Below are 19,511 nucleotides of genomic sequence, written 5' to 3'. Positions count from 1 at the left end.
AGGAGAAAATTGGAGCAATAGTCCCTGAACTTTGGCCCAATCGGAGCTTTGGTCTGTAAACTAAAAATCTGTGAGTAGTGGTCCATGAACTTGTTATAAAGAGGAGCAATGGTCCTTTTGGCTAACTCTGTTAGAACTTATATTCATTTTTTGTCCCTTTAATCCTTTTATTTTGAATGGAAGTTCTAACGGAGTTAGCCAAAAGAACCATTGCTCCACATTATAACAAGTTTAGAGACCAATACTCACCGATTTTTAGTTTAGGGACCAAAACCTCAAGTGAGCTAAAGTCTAGGGACCATTGCTCCAATTACCTCTATAAACAACTTTAGGGCCACAAAACACGAACCAGAATTAGATATGACAAAATAAATAAAGGACGGTGTTAGGTTTACAAAGAGTTTTATACTTTGCCTAACAAAGAGTTACAATTTCCCAAGCCTAGAACATTGTCGGAGAACTGCAAATTTATGAGGACAAGAACATCAAAGTTTCATAAAGATTGGGGCTCAAAATGTTCTTATTATAGTTGAAACTAAGAGAATCATTACTTTGAAGGTCAATGATTGTTAATATAAAAAACTGAATGTACAAAAATAAGATATTTACTAAAAAAAGCTGTGTTCCCAACAAAATTGGTTCCACAGTGATTCCACAGTGACCAAACCAAGAACCAAAAGAAAGAGAATCAGAAATAAAATAGGTCTCAATAGATTATCCACTGCTTTATTTCAAAAGATTTGGCCTCACTACTTTTATCAGACATCATTTCCTGTACTAGATATGCCCTAATAAGTCTTATCCCAAGTAGGAGTTATCATTAACTCGGTCCGCATTGTAGTCAACTCAATTATTGAGGATACTTGAGTGTTGACTGTTGAGACAATAGATTTATAGCTAAAAAATGATTGAGATTTGCAAGTAAAAAGAACTGTTTACGAAGCTAACTTTAAGTTTTCAAGCACACAACATATTTCTACCTGTAATTTTAGCTTCCAGGGCTTGGTCTTACACATGATGAGTCAAATAACTGGTAAGAAAAGCATAAGAACCTTATTTCCATGGAAGTGGGAGATTTCTATTGGTCCAATGATCAAAGTGAACATGCTAGTATGTGCCTGTATAAGAGTTTACAATGTAAAACATGAGAGGCGTACTCTTAGCCTATAAGAGGACTTTCAGAACAAAATAATGGCCTTGAGATAATATATCCGACCAATATTATACTTCCCCTCATTAAAGATGTTTAACAACTGAATCCCTAGTTTTATATTTACCACTAGCAAGTGGCAGCCTCCCTACGTGTATATTATATTTACCACTTATGGTTTAGCGCACCTGTTTATTTGTGTAGTCCATGTATTTCCAAAAAGAATAACAAGATTACTTTTTTCACATGCTCAATTTTCTTTCTAAGAAAACATCTAATCATTCATGTAGAGGAACATTTCATCTTGAAAGATTATAATGAATATGTCACAGTGCATTATAATTATTATCTTCCATGAATAAATCATATTGCACAAAACATGATTTCCATTAATTCCAACTTCTTTTAAAAATAAGACTTGGTTCTATCATGATTACATCAAGCTCATCATAAGAAAGTAACTTAGTATTTTACCAAATTATATGCTTTAGACACTTAACAATGATGATATATTAATAATTAGTTTCCGGGTTAATAATTGATCCATTAGTGGAAAATCAAAATGTGCAATACCAGATTGTTTGAGCCATCTTAGTAAAATACTAAAATTACATTAGCAGCAGAAAATTCAACTGGAGTAGTATATATATTTTTTTAAATGGAAAGTAAAAATGAAAGACAACCTCTTCATTCCCAGGTTTTCACTCAACTTTTATGTAAGTCTGAAGTCCAAACCTAAGAAGAGGAATGGTAGCTTCAAACAATAGCTTGACCAATATAAGCTTCTTCCCTTATTAACCCTGAGGTGAAACATTACTACAAGTTAAACGAAAGAGTTATATACAAAAGGCCTGAACTCCACTTATTTAAAGAGAAAATAGCTACGTCCCTTAACAGTTTAAAGAATAACCAACTTTTACCGATTGGGGACTAAACCATCCTGGATTACCTGGAGAAGGTAAAAAAAAACTGCATTTAAGTCTAAATTTCCTATATCTCCAAAAGAACCAAAACCAAACCCCAAATTCTCTCTCCCCTTGTCTCATGCAAGAGAGAGAGGGGGGACTGAAAACTCCATTGACATCATTCACCAATTGCTTCAAAACTTTTTGCTAGCCAGATGACCCACAAAAAGAGGAGAGCAAACTCCATTACTACCGTTAACTTTGGTGCTCTTCCACTGGTACAGTGACCACTACACTAATGGCAAAAAAAATAAGACAAATGGAGGGAGGGGAAGACAGTTGATTGTGGAAAACTCGTCATGCTGCTGAGTATATCCTTGAAACATGCTGCCAATTTTTCATACAAACTCGATTCAAATTTTTAGGCAGAGATTATGTCAGAGAAGGGCCTTCAGCACACATTCCAAAGATTGAGGAATACTCCTTTTCTTTTGACTTGTTTGTTTGTGGGTTATGACTTATGAGATATGATCAGTTATCAGATTAAGGGCATTCTGTTATTCTTCAGTGAAGCTGGCTAGAATTACATGCTTTAAAAGGTTGGCTAATTCAGAACTAATAATAAAAGACAAAATTCTAGACCAGACCTCCCTAGCTTACAGATATATTACACCACCAAAATTTTTTTATAAACCCTGAGAAAACCTCTAAAGAGTACTAAAGAGCAAGGTAAAATAAGTAGGTCGATGGGAACTTAAGCAAACCAATCAACAGACTATCCAATATTTGCAAGAGCAAACAATAATTCATATAAAAAATGATGTTCTAATTATCATAGCAACATAAAAAAGTTATGGTCAAAATCAACATGTAGTCAACATACCACATGATTTACTTGATTTACTACAGCTCAACCAGATGAATATCTTAAAGAAAATATTACCCTTCAACCAAATGCACTGGCAGGGTTACTTCCGTCTTATTCTAAATAAAGCTTATCTTGGGGGTGGTGGCGGCATGTGGGATTTTGCCATTCCAACCCATGCAACAATGCCAACAGCAAGGATAACCCATCCAAATATGTCATACTTCAGATCACTGCTCTTCTTGGTCTTGGAACTCTGGGATAAATAAACAATTTAATTAGAAGTTCCTATGAGAAAACTGAAGCATTCTTGCATCTACACACTGAGAAATGTAAACTATCCTAAAGAAACTTATATATGCACTAATAAATATGCCTTCAAGCTAGTTTCAAAATATGGAAAAGATGCAACAAGTAACCGAAACCAAATAAAGAAACTAATATTATAGTGATATTATGTGCTCATTCATGTGTGCTATCTATAGTTAGACACGATTTATCTAATGGTCTTTGTGTGTGTGTGTGTGTGTGATTCTAACCCTAACCACATCCAGTCAAAATTGAAAGCCATGTGCCATGCTCCGTAACCTTTGTCTTTTATGGTAGCAGTAACATATTCATATCACGAGAATACAGTATGACATAACTGAATTAACAAAAAAATCCAACAGTAGTTTCGGAACTTATAATTTGTTAAACCAATCAGATCCCATATGACTGGTGACAAGGCAAATAAAGTGTAATTTGATACAAAAAGAAGAGTAAAATACTTGTCAATCACACTTCAAAATAGGGCAGCAGTGTTAACTGACGGTTACTATTTGAACCACTAATTTGTGTAACGTATGTAGATTTCAACCATTCTATAACATATACATATCTGGAAGCACGAGAGTTCGCAATCAACCAGAAATATACATATTACAACTTTTAAATAGAATTGTAGTAGTAATTGAGCATGCAGGTTCCTAACCAAATAATAAGTTGAATGAATGACAATATAAGAGAGTTGTTAAACATCTCAATACAAGGAAATTTAATATCAATGATTCAATATCAATTACATGAAGGACAGCTAAAAACCAAACACAAAAACATTTGCAACAAACAACATGTTGATGTTGGAACGTATTGCACTTAGAATAAAGAAATAAATTGAGAATCTAACCTTTGTACTGGATGATGAAGGAGCAGGTCCCCCACCCAGAGTTTGCTGACCCAACGGTCCTAGTCCATGCTTATGGATCTCCATATGCAATTCTGGTGCCTATGGATACATGATCAACAATTACCTCTGTTGCACTTGCAATGTAAATTCAATACATAAAAATGTGTATTAAACCAACTACGACAACAATCTCCTAAAGTAATTTGTTGGTACTCAGCTGGATAGAAGGTCCTAAAGTTATCAAATTTACAAAACATGATTGCTTCTGCCCAGCCATATACCCATAACCAACCAGATATATATATATTTAAAGTGAAATGAAACTTCTGCCCAGCCATACCCGTAACCAACTAAATGTATCCACGTATGGATGCAATTTAGCATCCGTGACCCTTTCTAAACATTGTCATAGCCCAAAGTGGACCATTTATGAATAGTTTTAAAGTTTGAATTTTCATAAGTCTACAAAGCCCCCTCCTTTTAACTTTATTACCTACTAAATTTGTCATGCCATTGTATTACATACTAGGCCACCAAATATTTGAACATTCCAATCAACCACAATATTAACGTTAAATTCAAGTATCTCTAAGGTAGCCAAGCAATCTCCGAGGTCAATCTACGAAAGTTACACAATACAATACTATAAATCACTAACATAATAACTTGCCAAGTGGAATAACAATAGCAATACCTTAGATGTAACTTCTAAGGACTTCTGATAAAGCTCGTTACCGGGGTCCTACAAAATCAAACCCGCTGTCAATCCTCTCTCTGACTCTAGAATGCTCAAGTATAATATAATATAAAAACTCGGATATCCAATATATAACCTCATCGGCCGCCCTCTGGAAAAACTCAGTGGCCTTATCGAAATAAGGCCTTGCCTCGTCGAGATCAGGGGTCAGAAATGCAAAAGAGGTGTGGGCATTTCCTAGGCACCACAGAGCATCGTGCTTCGTGGGAATTATCTGCAAAGCTTCCTCCAGCTTCGAGATGCAATCTAACCAAAATTTCACGTTCAATTGAATACTCATTACAGAACACAAATTGCAATCGAAAATTGAAAATTGAATGGGAAAAAAACACCATAACAACTAATAATTAGGGTTTATGAAAACAAAATAATAAAAAATTACCAGTAATCATGCTCTTCGAATCCGCAATGCTTTGAAACTGCGACAGTTCGAGCAGCGCTCCTCCCCATTTCGTCAAATTCTGCGGTAAAAAACACCACGGTTAATCCACGCCAGGTGAAAATTAAGAGAGAGAGAGAGGGAGAGAGAGGGAGAGGAGAGAGAGTCCGAACATCAGCGTCGCGGGGGTTCTTGGCGTAGTTAACTTCGGCGGTTTTGCGAGTGTGCTCGAAGAGCAAGAGGCGATCGAAGTCTTCCTGGGAGAACTGCATGGCGGCTGACGGCGATTTTTGGTGCAAAATAGGTTAGTATGACTCGCTCTCTGGCTCAGAGCAGGGAGTTAGGGTTTGTACGTTTTTTTTGGATGGGAGGAGGAAGAATAGTATACGCTATACAACTTCGAGCTTGCGCGAGCGCGGCACACCACGGCAGGATTTCGCGGTTGACACGTGTGTTATCTATCACTTGGCCGCGCGGGTCACGTGACCGGTCTTACAGCAATTTCAAGCCTTGCGGGAGAACAAGAGCATTTACGGTTCGTTTAGAAGTATTTTAAATGATTAAAAATGTTTTTAAAGAAAATATTTTTAAAACCACTTAATAAAAATGCAAGTTTCTCCTGAGGAAGTACTTAAAAGTTGTTCTTGCTAGAAGCATATAACTAGTACCCAATCCCTTCGTTGGGTTGCTCTTACTCCTTATATGGGCCCTCTTCCTAAGCCCACCACCTCAAACCGATGTTTCTTGAGCCTTCTTGGTGGTGAAGTGGGCTCAATCGTGGGCTAACAGGTGGGGGTTCCACCACATCTAATATAAAAAACTCTCTTTTGGCGGGAACGACATTTCGCATGGCGGGTACAAATATCTATCAACTGTCACGACAATATTGTCCATCCGAAACTTATCAACTGAATATTTCCCGCCGATTCAAAAACCTAAACATCGTTTTCCCCTTTTCCACCACTCATTCCGGACCAGAGCTTCGCCGCCATCAATGGCAGAAGAAGAGATCGCAGCTCGAGAGGAAGAGAACCCAGCAGGAGAAGAAGAAAACCCAGCACAGGAAGAAGAAGAGAACCCAGTACCAGAAGGAGAAGAGAACCCAGTACCAGAAGAAGAAGAGAACCCAGCACAAGAAGAAGAGGAAGAGAACCCAGCAGGAGAAGAAGAAAACCCAGCACAAGAAGAAGAAGAAGAGAACCCAGTACTAGAAGGAGAAGAGAACCCAGTACCAGAAGAAGAAGAGAACCCAGCACGGGAAAAAGAGAAGGCAGCAAAAGGAAAAGGGAAGGCAGTAGCAGAAGAATGGAACGCGAATCTGATCCGACCCGAATTTCCGAACGGTCGGGTCAAGAGGATAATGAAGCTGGATAGGGACATTAACAAGATAAACTCGGAAGCCTTACTCCTCGTCTCGTACTCCGCCCAGCTTTTCCTCGAATTCCTAGCGGAGCGGTCGGCGGAGGTCGCGACGGAGAGGAAGCGCAAGGTCGTGAAGCTCGAGCACATGCGAGTCGCAGTCAAGAGGCACCGCCCGACATGTGATTTCCTAATCGATGAGCTTACTGTGCCCTCTCAGCCGTCCGATCATCGGGCAACCGACCGGAGTCAAGGTCGCTCTGTCGTCAGTAGTTCAGCTCCAGCTAAACGAGACCGGAGCCGCCCCGCTGCCGATAGACCAGCTCCAGCTGGTACTCGTCGGATCGATGGTTTCTTTCACAAGCTGGCAAAAAAATCCCCGATCCAGACAGAAGAAGCCCCGATTGAGATCGACGAAGCCTCAATTGAGACCCACGATGCCCCAATTGAGATCGACAGTGGCCCAATCACGAACGACGATGCCCCAATTGAGGTTGATGATGTTCCAATCGAGAGTGACGAAGCTTCAATTGAGAATGAGGAACCCTAATTGAGACCCACGAAGCCCCAATTGAGATCAACTAGTCATAAATCTTCGGTCTTTATAGGTCGAAAAAAGAAACATTTTGTTTGGTCAGGTTGTAATGGTGAGAAATCAATGGAAACCAGGAGAAACTCTACCATTCTGCTCCCATGTATGTTTTTGTGTTGTTCAAAACAGAAGTTCTTCACTTTCTGGCTTGTGTTCATATCCCAATTATTGCTTTATATTGTTCTAAATTCGGATAACCCCTTTTCTGTGCTTTCTGTTTTCCATTTTATTTCTTATTTTTGAATTAGATTGGTCTTTTTATGCAATTTTTTCTTGTTCTGTTGAGATAAACACATTGTATGTATTACCAATCTTGATTGAATAGCTTAAATGAGAATCACAACAATCCTTGCAATATTACAGTCTGAAACCCATGATTTGCAAGCTGCTTAATGTTTTACTTTTTCTAACCTGCAGTGCATGGTAGTAATAAGAAAACAATCTTAGAACTTATTTATTTTTATTTGCAATTACAGTTGTCTAAAAATTCTAGACTCTTCTGCCGGTACAGGGGTAATTCTTAAAATACTGTCTCTTTAGCTGAATTACTAAACTTATTCTTCTGGATGATCTATTAGGTCTTTCCGCGCTACTAGCTCTCGCGCCTTTCTCCTTTATGTCCCTCCCCGTAGGACATGGCAATTGGCAAATCAGACATAATTCAGGGAGATTGTGGACCAGAAACCGTTGACACCACTGAAGCTGTTTCATCTCTAAGATGAGAAACAAGGCCAGGTCGAGCAAACATCTTTTGTCTGTGTACCTTCTTGCCTTCCTTTATAAAGGAAATTCCTTGAGGGGCTGAGTTTACACTGTTTGGTCCCAATTGCTGAAGGCCTAGTGAAAGCCTTCTGTTTAGAGGCATGGCGTTGCTAAAACCTCCGTTCAAAGTCCTGCTTGAAGTTCGCCTTGTACTGGTGCTTGGCCTGGTTATGAACAGATTTTCTTGCTCAACTACTACTTGGCTTTGGACCTTCTTCACTTCCTGTGAGGGAAAACTTGCCTCATCACGTTGGTAAGTAATACAGAGGCCAATAGACCATTATTGAATGAGAAATTATTCTATCGAGTTACATGCAAATATCTAGGAGGTCTAACTGGAAAACTGCAAACATAAAACAGTTTCTGCAGTCTGATAAACCTTTAATTGCATTGTCAAATAAAACTAACCCGTTGTCTTTGCTTATCCTCCTCCTTTTCCTGCCTTAGCACATTATACTCTTCCAACATTTCTAGGAGTGGTACCTGCATGACATGTTTTCCCTGAAATTGTAGTTGACTTGGACTACCAGTCTACCGGAGAGAGAAAGCATGGAACATTTTGGAGACAAATAAATACAGTGTAAAGATGGAAGCTACTGTGATATTCCGCGGAAGTACAAAACTTAAGACATTCATAGAACCCTGGGACGCGTAGGTCCATAATTTCTTGTCATCCTTAAAGACTTAAACCATATTACATCCAGCTTTTGTATCTTCTTATCAGATCGATTAATGTGTATGTGGCTATTTTTCAGTAATATTCATGAAACAAGAGGTTGCATTTAACATATTCATATGCATTCAACTAACGTTTGAGTGATTTTCCTTTGATTGTGGAAATTTGTTGAACACAAACTTCTCTACTCTAGTTTCAATACAGTATAGCATATTGTATGTATGGCATAGCAATTCTTTACGTACCTCATCATACAAGAAAGTTTTCTTTCTTTCTTCTTCCCAACTCTTAGTATTTGTTATTAACAAATCCACCAAAGCTGCATTTTATGATATTGTGAGAAAACTTATCTGTATTGGATCTCAGTAACGGTGTGATGCAAAAACATGGCACATACATTAAAGATTTCCGTTCTTCTTTGATTGATATCTAGGGAGAAACTGCAACTCATCTGGCTAAGATATTCTTATTAGCGCTACGTATGGCATCAAAGTTTAGTGTTTGTATGTAAACTTTGATTGGACCTATTACATATGACAATCCTGCTTCTGTTGTATGTGAATGCGTATAGCTAACAAACAGTTTTTGGATTTACCTGGGATTTTGTTGACTAATACTCGGGCACGTTCTGCACGTCTCAGGTTCTTGTGTGCACCTCTGCTGACTGAGTACCGGTTCTCGTCCTAAAAGAGGTGCTCTTCATTAGTAAAACTGAAGTCTATGTGTGTACATATAAAGGTATGAGCCTACTATAAATGAAGATCCATATACTGACTCTACTGTATTCTTCCAACCAACGCTCCTCGTCACGTGCTAGCATCCACTTCTCCACCTTTTCCATGATAGTCATTCTGCTAGAAGCTTCTTCTTTTGCTCTTGATATCTGTTGATCCAAGCTCATTAGGAGATCTGCATGGTCAATCTCCCCTGTTGTACATCAAGTTAAGTTTACAGTCTACTTTATCCATAAAACAAAGTAAATCATCTTATTTCTTACGAAAGAAATGAAAATCACTGAGTCACACCAGAGTTGATGAGGTTAATAAGATTATCAATCTCTGATTGCAAAGGAATTTCCATGTGTGATTTATTGCATATCTCCTTGAGCTCATTCTGTTTCTTGAAAAATAGTTCTTTCATCTTGCTTGCTTTTAAGTGATCCAGTCTCTTGACTTCAGCTTCGGCCTTTTAAAACGAATTTGAATGATGTTATTACTCTTTTCCGATACAACGAATTACCATCAAAATTTATACTTGCCTGTTGTATTATATTTAGGGTCAGGCTTCCTGGATCTGATACTTCTGCCGATGAGAGTGATAATAAGCCAGTGACATGGGAAAACGATTGACGATCCTTATAGGGTGTGTCCATGAGATCCCATAAGTTCGTCAATGCTTTGCCAAGATAGTGAAGCTGAAAAAATATATACATAAAGATATGATACTGATGCTTTATCTGACAAGTGAGATTGTATCTTGAAAATCCCAGAAGAATAGAGTTGTATATTGAAATGGAAAAATATGCGAAATTAGGAAAAATGAGAGAAGTTGAAATACCAAAACCATGGAATTTATGCTTGAGTTTACCATAACTTAGGCTACTTAGTCAGTTCTATGAATTTCTTTCTGTAATTATATCTCTGCACAACTAAGATATATTTAGTGAGAACTGGTACAACTGCGTAGGTAATTGTCACCTTTTCGAGTCGCTTTTGCTTTTCTTCCTCTAGGGATTCAACTGTGCTGTTAAGTTTAGCCAAAATATTGTTGCTTATGTTTTTGGCCAACCCACATAATTCATTCAAGCTTGGATGAACCTTGGTGATAACCATTGAGGCTTCTGTTCCTAATATCAAAGACAAATTGTGGACTGCATCTATATATTTTTCGACTCTCATGAGCCTTTCATTCTGCAAGACAAACCAAAGAAGGAGATTTGAATTTATCATGTAGAAGGACATAGTATTCGTTGTCCATGAAACAATTTCTGAACTACATTATGGTACCTTCTCGTTGTAGAGTGTTTGTAGCTCCGTCTGACACTCCTCTAGTTTCTTCAACGAAAGATCATTCTCATTCACCACAATATTTGATGATAAGTCTCCGTACTCTGACTGACCTGCTATTTCTGCAGAAATTTTCTGAATTTGCCCTTGTACTGCTCGAAACTTATTCACCCTATCTTTTTTCCTCAATCTCATCTCCCTCAATGCCGGCGTGAGTGAATCCAGCTGCTCTTTCAGCGTTCCCACCATTTTTTCTGGCTGATGAGATAAAATAAGAATCACCCCAAGAAAGTAAGAATTTCTTATATTTCCTCAAAGTTCACATATGTATATGAGTTCTATATTAACATGCATGCAATGTTTATAGTCATACTAATTTTGCAGAGTTAACAGGTATTGCTAAATGATGTACCCGTCCAGGAAGAGACGGTTCGCCCAGCGACAGAAGAAGATGGGTAAACTCAGCCTCAGCTTCAGCCAACTCCTGGTGCAAGCGAGCTCTCGAGGTATTTGCAGCATCAACCTTCTTCCTATAAACCTCCAGACATTCTTGCTCTAAATCCAGCAGCACCTTCTCCCTTTCAAACTGATCTTGCCCAACTTCATTCCAAATCATCTGCTTTCATGTAAGTTAAATAAAACAGAAATTTAAAAGTCTCAGAACGAGAATCATTCAAAGGCATTATAGTTAAGGAGCTTCTTCCGATAATGTAGAACGAAATCTTGCCTGCAATTCCTGAAGCAAGTATCCGCACGAAGTTTCCAAAAGCGTGGAGCTTCGCATTCCCATCGGCGTCTGAAACGAACCCATCTGACGTTTTTCTTTGTTTCTCCAGTGATCAGGGCAAACCTGGCATGCAGTGCAGCCAAGTAGAGGCAGTGCGGAAAGAGAAAGAACGTGGGATGTTCCTTGATAAGGCAGATGTGTTACGGTGGACCTCTTTGGGTGTGAGTGTTGCTTAAAAGACAAGTGTGCCAAAAGGTAGGTAATGTCCAAGCTTTGAGTTCAAGGATCTCTGCAGTTTTTTGTTTTTACAACCCTTGAGCCTTTGTGGCTTTTGGTCGGTCTTTCTTTTTTTTCCCTCTTTTATTATTTGAATAAAAACTTGAGGAGAAATTGTTGTAGTTAGGGTTTCTTATTCACAGGTGCACACCTGTTTTTGCACCGCACCGTACCGCACTGACCATGCTTTGACTTAATTCCTAAGCAAACAAGAATGTAGTTCTGCCTTCACTGTTAACTGTTATAGTCTGTTTTCCTTGCTTTTTTTCGGTTCTAATTTGTATTAGTAACATTTGATTAGCAGCATTCCAGGTTGGGCCCTTCATTACTTTATTTGGAAAATCTTCAGTTATGGATTAGCCCATTTAACATTTTGATTGATCATTAGCCTTTTTAATTTTTTTTTTTAACGTGAAGGTAACTCGAACTTAAGACTTTTTCTGATATCTGGGAGAGTGTGCCACAAATTCATTTGAAAATGCTTGTATGGGAATCATTACAACGCACAAGTGTTTTTTTTTGTGTTAGTATGCACATGTGTGTTTAGTTGGTAGAAATCGTTGTTTACCCTTCTAGAAACAGTCTTCAACAAACTTTAAGATCCAATTCAAAATGCTTATGTAAAAATCACTTATAAACACTTTCTGTAAGAAAGTTACAAGGTCTTTGAATCAAGGATTATTTTCAATTTTTTCTGCAAAATGTTATCACATATGTTTTTTATTATATGAAAGCGCTCAACCATTCCCAACAAGTCTTAGAGCTTGTTTGAATGTGTTTTTAAAATGACTGAAATCGTTTTTGGTGAAAATGTTTTTAGAACCAATATTTACTAAAAATGCAAGTGAATTATGGAAAATGACTTAAAGTGCTTCCTTGAAGAAGCACATAACTGGTGTTTCAAGTGCTTTTGGAACCTAAAACTATTTTTCCTAAAAGCGCTTTCAATCAGTTTAAAAGTACATCCAAACAAGCTATTAATTGCTAGTTGGTTGTGGTTGATTCATTAATAATCACACTAATAACATTTGTCTCTCTAATAAAATGTGGATGAGAAAATGCAACTCCACTAACCTGCATTAGGTGTGGGATTAAAATCTTAATAAGATGATTAGCACCACACTTAGAGCTAATTAGCAAAATCATAATGTGACAGTCTTTTGGCTTGTAAAGAGGATAAGATACCAAGAGTAGCTGTGGCTGTCACCCAAAGGAGACATAAAGTAGAAATTGAAACCGAGTTCAAGATCTGCCAAGAAGGAAAGAAAAAGAAAAGTTGAGCAACCCAATCTCTCTTCATATTACGCAAACTGGACTTGTCAGCTTTCAACCACGAGAGTTTGGGAAATCAAACTTGAGGAGTATTTTGTTCTACTCCACGTCCACATGAGAATTGGTTTTCTTTGTGGTTGACAAGTAAGAGGGAAAACCTACAAAATAGCACATTACGATCTCTATTCTAGGAAAGAAGTTAAATGGAACAGGCCTACAATTATTGTAACGTCGCGGGCCATTTTTACAAGGTCATGTTGAGAGTTTTATACATGACATTGTATTAGTGGTTTGGGATGCCACGATGATGATAAACATGTTTTATTTAACTCTTTCTTACTCTAAAGAGATATTACCGTATTATTAAAAATATATCATCATTTGAGTGTCTCACTGATCATGTACTACAAAAGGAAGTTCAAAAATAAGTATCTATGTTAAATTTTAGGGTATTTTTCAAGTTGATATTCATTTGGGCTATATGCTAGGAGAAAATGATCATTCAAAGAACGGGGTAGAAGCAAAAGCCCAAATGCTAAGGTCACGTTAAGCACACCATAAACCATTTGGTTAGTCGGACACATCCCCAGTCGGTGGCCGGTAGCAAATCACAAGCATTTCCCAAATGTAATTAACACAGAATTTCCTTGTTTCCAAAAAAATAAAAGCAAAAAAAACAAAAAAAAAATTTTAGCACATCGATATTTTTACATTAAAGGGATGAGTGAAGAGAAAACCACCAGACCATAATACTAAATGACAAAAACTTTTTTAAAATCAAAATAAAATAAAACCCACATTAATTTTATGTTTAAAATTTGGAATAGAAAATCTCCCAAGATTAAATGAAGTTCATTAAGAAGGCAACCAAGATGATGTTCATAACCATTTTAATTACCACAGATAAAACTGTCTTAATTATTTATTAGAAAACTTCAAAATGAGAGTTGTTTCTTGCTCAGCAAGCTAACAGAGACGCCTGCAGAGGGTGAGTCCATCTCCAATGGAAACAACGGCTAGCTCAACACGGTCATCCGCGGCGAGAAAGCTGTTGAGTTCCAGCAAATGTTTTCTGCCTTTCCTTGCAAATTCTTGCACATTCTCCTCAGGCTCCGCCACTGTCCCAAACCACAATGTGTTATCATAAGCTATGATTCCTCCAACCTTCACAAGCTTCATCAGCAGCTTGTGATATCCCATGTAGGAGTCCTTGTCCGCATCCACAAATGCAAAATCAAAGCTCCCTTCTTCCTCCCCCTGCTTAATTGATTGCACGTTTAATTCTCCAAATCAAATAATATACTAACTACTACTTATTACTTAAGCTAAGTGTCGTGATGATATATTACATCCCAAATTCATCATTATTTACTCAGAATCAACATTATATTATTAAACACTCATAGAAGAGGTTTAACATGCTAATTTGAGAGTGCGGATAACATTCTCCATAACAATGTAGCTTTCTCTTTGTTTTAAAGACAAATGCTATTCATATTTACCAATTTGTTACTCGAAATCAGTGTTTTAAAAGACTCGGCTTGGGGCACGCCTAGGCGGCCTTGGAGACGGGGCTGCACCATTTTTGCCTCTATTTTAAGGGAGTTGGCGAAATACACCCCTAGGCTTCTTGGGGCGCGCCTAGGAGCCTGAGGCATCAATTGGGCGTCCCTTTTTCTTTTTTAAGTTTCAAAAATCTGGAATTTTTTGAGAGTTGTAGAGCTGTTTTGAGTTGCAGGCCATGAACACCAGCGAAGTAGATGAAGAAGATGAAGAAGAAGGCTAGGTTTTTTAGGCTAAGTTGGTGTTTTTATTTATTTTTTTTTTTTTAATGCTTAAACTGACTCCAGTTTGTCACGTTTATTACCCTATTATCTTCACTTTTTTTTAAACTAATCCCACTATAAAGACATTTGTTACCCCACTATCTCTTTTCTCTTCACTTTTTTATTCCTAATATTTATTTTCTCATATACTAGATATATATTAGATAAGCATTGTTTTGTTTTTGTTTTTATTATTTTCCTGAATATTTTCATGATTGGCCGTAGAAAAGAAAACATCATTTTATTTGGATTATTATTTTCTTATTGTTATATTATTCTTCTTCTTTTTTAATTCGTTATATTTTTTTTCCTTATTTCTCTTTTTTTAAGACTACCTATCCCACCCAAATATCATCCAAAACTCTCACATAAATAGCCACTTACTTAAGTAGATGTCTGAAATTGATTAATTTGATTGCTTGATTAAGCCTGGTTATGTGAGTTAAACTTGTCTGTAACTATTATATTTTTATATGTATAAAATATGTATTAAAAAATTAGGTCTCGTGAGGCTTCGACTCACGCTTTAAAGCTTTCGTCTAGGTAAGGCTATCCATCAAACGCCTCACTCATGCCTTCGCCTTTTAAAAATTGCTTGAAATATAGAGACAAACTTAGGTGGGCCAGCTTGACCAGCTTAACGGGCATGCACTCTGGTAAGAGCTCCACTGTATATGGGTTCCTTCCAACCACACACAAGTACAATGTCCAATGCACACAGGCCACCCGGCGTTATAAATTATAATGGCCTAACCTACTTTCTCCCAACATAAATCACAAACATTAACTTACTTTGGTAATGAGACCATTTAGGACCGTGAAGGCATCTGACTGGCAGAAGTTAATCTTATGTTCCACCCCAGCCTTCTGAATAAATGGCAGTCCAACCTCATAGGCTTCTTTATCTACATCGATTGCTGTTATCTGAAATTTGAAATATTAATCTAGCTGGCCACTACACGTAAAAGGATGAAATTAATCTAACTATTTCGAAGAAAATTAAAAAAAAAAAAAACACATGAATAATATTAATAAACGAGTATTACATACTTTGCCATCAGCAGGCAGTGCAAGAGCAGTAGTGAGAAGAGAATAACCAGTGAAGACACCGAGCTCCAACGTCTTCTTCGCATTCATCACCTTCAAAAGCATCGATAGAAGCAGACCTTCATCTACAGGCACATTCATAAGACTCCTGCGTGTTCGAAATGTAATCCTTCAGGCTCAAGTAATTATACATTCATTTACGAAGAAGCGTACGAGAGGATTGGGTGCAAAATGTGGCCTCGTTAAAACCTTGGCGGGGATTTAAGCCCAGTACGAAGGAAAAAGAGTACTACAAATATCAAACCCTACCAGACCGCATATTTCTCGATGGTGGCCTCCCTTAGTTGCTTCAGTTGCTCGTGTTCTCTTGGAAAGCAGCTTGTTTCAAAGATGTACTGTAATATCAGAAATTAAGGCCGTTAATTGACTGCGTTGTTTGAGGATAAGACCATTAATTAACGCAAAATATAATTAGCACCTTCTGTTTCTTTAGTTTGTAAATATTTCAACAACAACAAAATGCGGACAAGTAAACCTGAATTTCAAGAATTTTTGATACAACGATATATTTACGAATTGCGAACTCGTAATTCCAAACCGTTTTCTTAAAAAAAAAAAAAAATAAATGACAAAGGAAATAGTTTAATGCAGAAGATAGACATTTGTGCATCACGCAGCTTCATGAGTTGTAACTGAACGTATAAACAGGGACACTTGTACATCATGCATGATATACTTGTTCATCATGATATATGGCCATCTCATAATTTAAAAAAAAAAAGAAAAAAAAAGAATCTGATTCCCTCATTGAAAAATTTAATAATAAAAAAGCATCTCACTTTTAGCTGAAAAGACTAAAGATTATAAATGTTGATTTTTTTTTTTTTTTTTTCCACGGTACGAGAAATTTTTATTAAAAACAATTAGAACGAAAATGTTGAAAACTCCAATCCGAATCTGAAAGAAAGAAATCTGGAAAACGAGAAAGAACTAGGCAATAACTAGGGATAGAAAATCACTCATATGAAACAGGAGGTCAAGACGGTGGTGTTACAAACTAATCATGGGATACAGTGTAAGAAAATTAAAATGCCTGATAAGTTTGGAAGAACGTCATTATGACGGTCTAGTTTAATATGAATCTCTCTTTTATAAGAAGCGCATATGATCCGTAGAAGCGACGGGTCACATTAGAGAAAAGAAAACGAGAGTGTACCTTGAGAAGTGCTGGGGTTTTGAGGATTATCTTCTCCGGTCTGTCGTCTGCCATGGCTGAGTGAACAACAAAAGAGCAAATGTTTATTTTCTTCAATTTCTAATTTTCTGTGAAATAAGCAGTTGGGTGCATTGTGTGTTTTATATTGGGAATTTGGGAGTAAAGGGGTAGGCGGCAATAACATGGCCTAAAAGGAAAGGTCGTGCCAGACTTTTGGACTGGGCTTCACTTTTTATTTAATAGAAGTGGGCCGTGTGGCTGGTTGGGCTGTTTTACATTTATGGTTCAGTGGAGAATGATTTATATGCAACAGGGTTATTGTTGAACAGTGTTTTGGTTTAACGTTTATGATATAACTAGTAAATTTTACCCGCACGTTGTTGCGGGAGCAAAAATATAACTATAGACTAAATTTTTAACATATAAATAACCAAAGACTAAGATAAACATTAAGGAGAAAATGGAGCAAATATTTTTACAAAGCTGTCTAAGTTTATGTAACTTACAGAAAAGACATTGTGAAATGCCTTGTCATTGATTTACAAAAATGGCTAGTCTAGTATTCCCCATTGACAGTCACATGAACATAGAATATCCCATAAGAGCACATTTTCCTTGAAGCAGTCGCTGCATATAAAACAATTTGGATCATCAGGGAAAAAAAAAAAAAAAAAAAGGTTACAACTGAAACAAAATGTCAATACAGTTGTAATTAATTAGCAGTAATACTTTACATGAATGAATTGGACAGACGATGGCAAACCATGATATCAATAAATGAAAAAAAAAAAAAAATTCAACAGCCATCATTTATATACAGGAATAATAAAAATCCATTTGCATTAGCTCTGGATCAAGATCAACTCAAGGCTACAAAAATTTTAAACCCGAGATTCAGATCGCATTATTCAACCCCAAAAGCCAAATAGTACATTTAACCGACTTAACACGATGGATGGCATAAATCAAATCTAGGATATCATACTCAACCTGCATTGCAGAAACGAACACTGTAGCTTATATACATTCTCAATGTCCTCAGCAAGTCCTCTCTCCAATGGCTCAGCAATCTACAAAAGGTTTTTAGAAGATTATAATTTAAAAACTGAATCACATAAAATTTCTGAAATTAGGTTGCTTCTTACCATAGTTATTTTATTCTTCTTATTGGATGTTTCAGCAAAGCATTTGATTGACAAAGGCTACACAGCTTCACAAAATGAAACAACTGGATCAACCTACAAACAAAAGCATATCCATCAAGAAAAGAAGAAAATAAAATTTTACGTTCTTAAGGGGTGGAAAAATTACTTTAAAAAGAAACAACGTGAAGAGAGGATGAGGATTGGGAGCAAACAATTACCTTGACTTCTACTTCCAAGTAAAGCTCTCTTAGGTCCTTCATTATTCTGACATAGCCTATAACACATTAATTTATGTTAAAAAAAACCTAAAAACTAAGCACCAAATGTTTCACTTCAAATTCCATAAAAATCAAACCTCTGAAACAAAAAGTTATTGGGCTTTCCCTTGTGAGGAGGAGTCCAAAACTCACAGTTCTGCAATATGGGCATCGGCCGTAGATTCGATTGGTCTAGGATTTCACATTCGTTTTCTGCCCTTTGCAAAAATCACAGAGCAGCCACCTTCTCCCATTGCAATCCTCGCAGAGAATCGCCACGTCAGCCTTGGAAAAAACTGGAATCAAAGCAAAAACATGTAAAAGGGCGGTGCCATACCTGTGGAGCTCGAGCATGGAAAGGCTCTGGTTCCATGCAAAACAACAGAAAAAACGTTTACAGATCTAGCTTTACAGAGATGCACAACCAGTCGAAAAACGGATACTGGAAACAAAATCCCTAAACAAACGAAAACCAAATTCACTCAGGAATCCGATAGTAGCAAGGTCTAGTTCTCTGGTCATCAGCAGAAATCGCCATGTCGGAAAATCGAGCATCTGAACACATAAACAAAACAGTCAAAATTAAAAATAAAATAAAAAAACCAAAAACCAAAATTTGAACATAAGTTGTATTTGCGGAGCAAAGGCCACCCAAAAATAAATACCCGAGCACTCGAGCTGAGTTTTGAAAGAGAAGTCGAGCTAGAATCCTAGAAGCCGTCGCCGGCCAATTGAATAATCAGAGATAAGGCAACGATGAGTGGGTATTTTAGATAGAGAATCAAGCGACTGGATATTTCGATTTGCCATTGGAGATTGGAACGATCTGGATGAATTTTGGTTTCGGGATTCTAAGGTTGGATGAACGCAGGTTTTTTTGTTCATTTCAGGAGAGATGAAGCAAATGAAAGCAATTAGAAGCAATTAGAAGCAATTGGAAGCCACTGGAAGCAAATAGAAATCCTGACACTACGGGCCAAATGATCCCGATGACCAACACGTGGAACTAACACGCAGCAGCAGATAAAAGTGGAAGAAGCTAGAACCCTAGAAAACACGCACGCACAGACGGAAAGAAAAATGAGAGAGGGGCAAAATGGCCAATTCACCTTTCAACCCCACTAAA

General features: G+C 37.3%; 4 protein-coding genes and 1 long non-coding RNA gene across 7 annotated transcripts; 1 reads left to right on the top strand and 4 right to left on the bottom strand.

The window, feature by feature from the left end:
* Nucleotides 1-2,838: 2,838 nt before the first annotated feature.
* LOC137732212 (mitochondrial import receptor subunit TOM20-like) lies at nucleotides 2,839-5,611 on the bottom strand. Its single transcript, XM_068471512.1, has 6 exons — nucleotides 5,398-5,611; nucleotides 5,228-5,306; nucleotides 4,922-5,091; nucleotides 4,783-4,830; nucleotides 4,089-4,187; nucleotides 2,839-3,176 (listed from the first exon to the last, which is right to left on the bottom strand). Exons 1-6 carry the CDS (start codon nucleotides 5,494-5,496, stop codon nucleotides 3,051-3,053), a joined length of 621 nt encoding a protein of 206 aa, XP_068327613.1. The 5' UTR covers nucleotides 5,497-5,611; the 3' UTR covers nucleotides 2,839-3,050.
* A 528-nt stretch (nucleotides 5,612-6,139) lies between these two features.
* LOC137730524 (uncharacterized) lies at nucleotides 6,140-7,250 on the top strand. Its single transcript, XM_068469515.1, has one exon. The coding sequence runs from the start codon at nucleotides 6,219-6,221 to the stop codon at nucleotides 7,131-7,133; it is 915 nt and encodes a 304-aa protein (XP_068325616.1). The 5' UTR covers nucleotides 6,140-6,218; the 3' UTR covers nucleotides 7,134-7,250.
* A 586-nt stretch (nucleotides 7,251-7,836) lies between these two features.
* On the bottom strand, nucleotides 7,837-11,430 carry LOC137730636 (65-kDa microtubule-associated protein 8-like). The gene is made up of 11 exons (XM_068469612.1): nucleotides 11,347-11,430; nucleotides 11,032-11,235; nucleotides 10,620-10,877; nucleotides 10,311-10,523; nucleotides 9,872-10,027; nucleotides 9,639-9,798; nucleotides 9,389-9,540; nucleotides 9,209-9,296; nucleotides 8,859-8,932; nucleotides 8,346-8,468; nucleotides 7,837-8,160 (listed from the first exon to the last, which is right to left on the bottom strand). Exons 1-11 carry the CDS (start codon nucleotides 11,428-11,430, stop codon nucleotides 7,837-7,839), a joined length of 1,836 nt encoding a protein of 611 aa, XP_068325713.1.
* Nucleotides 11,431-13,820: 2,390 nt separating this feature from the next.
* On the bottom strand, nucleotides 13,821-17,037 carry LOC137732533 (flavonoid 3',5'-methyltransferase-like). 3 transcript variants are annotated; one of them, XM_068471853.1, is made up of 5 exons: nucleotides 16,984-17,037; nucleotides 16,077-16,162; nucleotides 15,771-15,915; nucleotides 15,509-15,644; nucleotides 13,821-14,138 (listed from the first exon to the last, which is right to left on the bottom strand). In XM_068471853.1, exons 1-5 carry the CDS (start codon nucleotides 17,035-17,037, stop codon nucleotides 13,861-13,863), a joined length of 699 nt encoding a protein of 232 aa, XP_068327954.1. In that variant the 3' UTR covers nucleotides 13,821-13,860. The 3 variants fall into 3 exon arrangements, with proteins under 3 accessions (XP_068327954.1, XP_068327953.1, XP_068327955.1); XM_068471852.1 differs by having other exon boundaries at nucleotides 13,821-14,154; nucleotides 15,513-15,644; XM_068471854.1 differs by lacking the exons at nucleotides 16,077-16,162; nucleotides 16,984-17,037 and having other exon boundaries at nucleotides 13,821-14,151; nucleotides 15,513-15,644.
* Nucleotides 17,038-17,769: 732 nt separating this feature from the next.
* On the bottom strand, nucleotides 17,770-19,280 carry LOC137730472 (uncharacterized). Its single transcript, XR_011068166.1, has 5 exons — nucleotides 19,051-19,280; nucleotides 18,539-18,940; nucleotides 18,347-18,402; nucleotides 18,129-18,221; nucleotides 17,770-18,053 (listed from the first exon to the last, which is right to left on the bottom strand). It is a non-coding gene; the product is annotated as an uncharacterized lncRNA (long non-coding RNA).
* Nucleotides 19,281-19,511: the final 231 nt, after the last annotated feature.

The sequence above is a fragment of the Pyrus communis genome, chromosome 4 (genome assembly GCF_963583255.1).
Source record: "Pyrus communis chromosome 4, drPyrComm1.1, whole genome shotgun sequence".
NCBI classification, from domain to species: domain Eukaryota; kingdom Viridiplantae; phylum Streptophyta; class Magnoliopsida; order Rosales; family Rosaceae; genus Pyrus; species Pyrus communis.
The sequence above is the reverse complement of the archived record's forward strand: the minus strand, read 5'-3'. Positions and strand labels throughout refer to the sequence as shown.

Coding starts and splice junctions, on each gene's coding strand:
- LOC137732212 (XM_068471512.1), bottom strand. CDS start 5,496: ATGCAGTTCTCCCAGGAAGACTTCGATCGCCTCTTGCTCTTCGAGCAC. Junction 5,092..5,227: donor TTCGAAGAGCATGATTACTG/GTAATTTTTTAT, acceptor AATTTTGGTTAG/ATTGCATCTCGAAGCTGGAG. Junction 4,188..4,782: donor CCTTAGAAGTTACATCTAAG/GTATTGCTATTG, acceptor ATGTATCCATAG/GCACCAGAATTGCATATGGA.
- LOC137730524 (XM_068469515.1), top strand. CDS start 6,219: ATGGCAGAAGAAGAGATCGCAGCTCGAGAGGAAGAGAACCCAGCAGGA.
- LOC137730636 (XM_068469612.1), bottom strand. CDS start 11,430: ATGGGTTCGTTTCAGACGCCGATGGGAATGCGAAGCTCCACGCTTTTG. Junction 9,799..9,871: donor CCCTAAATATAATACAACAG/GCAAGTATAAAT, acceptor TCGTTTTAAAAG/GCCGAAGCTGAAGTCAAGAG. Junction 9,297..9,388: donor GGTTGGAAGAATACAGTAGA/GTCAGTATATGG, acceptor CACCTCTTTTAG/GACGAGAACCGGTACTCAGT.
- LOC137732533 (XM_068471852.1), bottom strand. CDS start 17,037: ATGGCAGACGACAGACCGGAGAAGATAATCCTCAAAACCCCAGCACTT. Junction 16,163..16,983: donor AAACCCCAGCACTTCTCAAG/GTACACTCTCGT, acceptor CTGATATTACAG/TACATCTTTGAAACAAGCTG. Junction 14,155..15,512: donor TAAATGGTCTCATTACCAAA/GTAAGTTAATGT, acceptor CAATCAATTAAG/CAGGGGGAGGAAGAAGGGAG.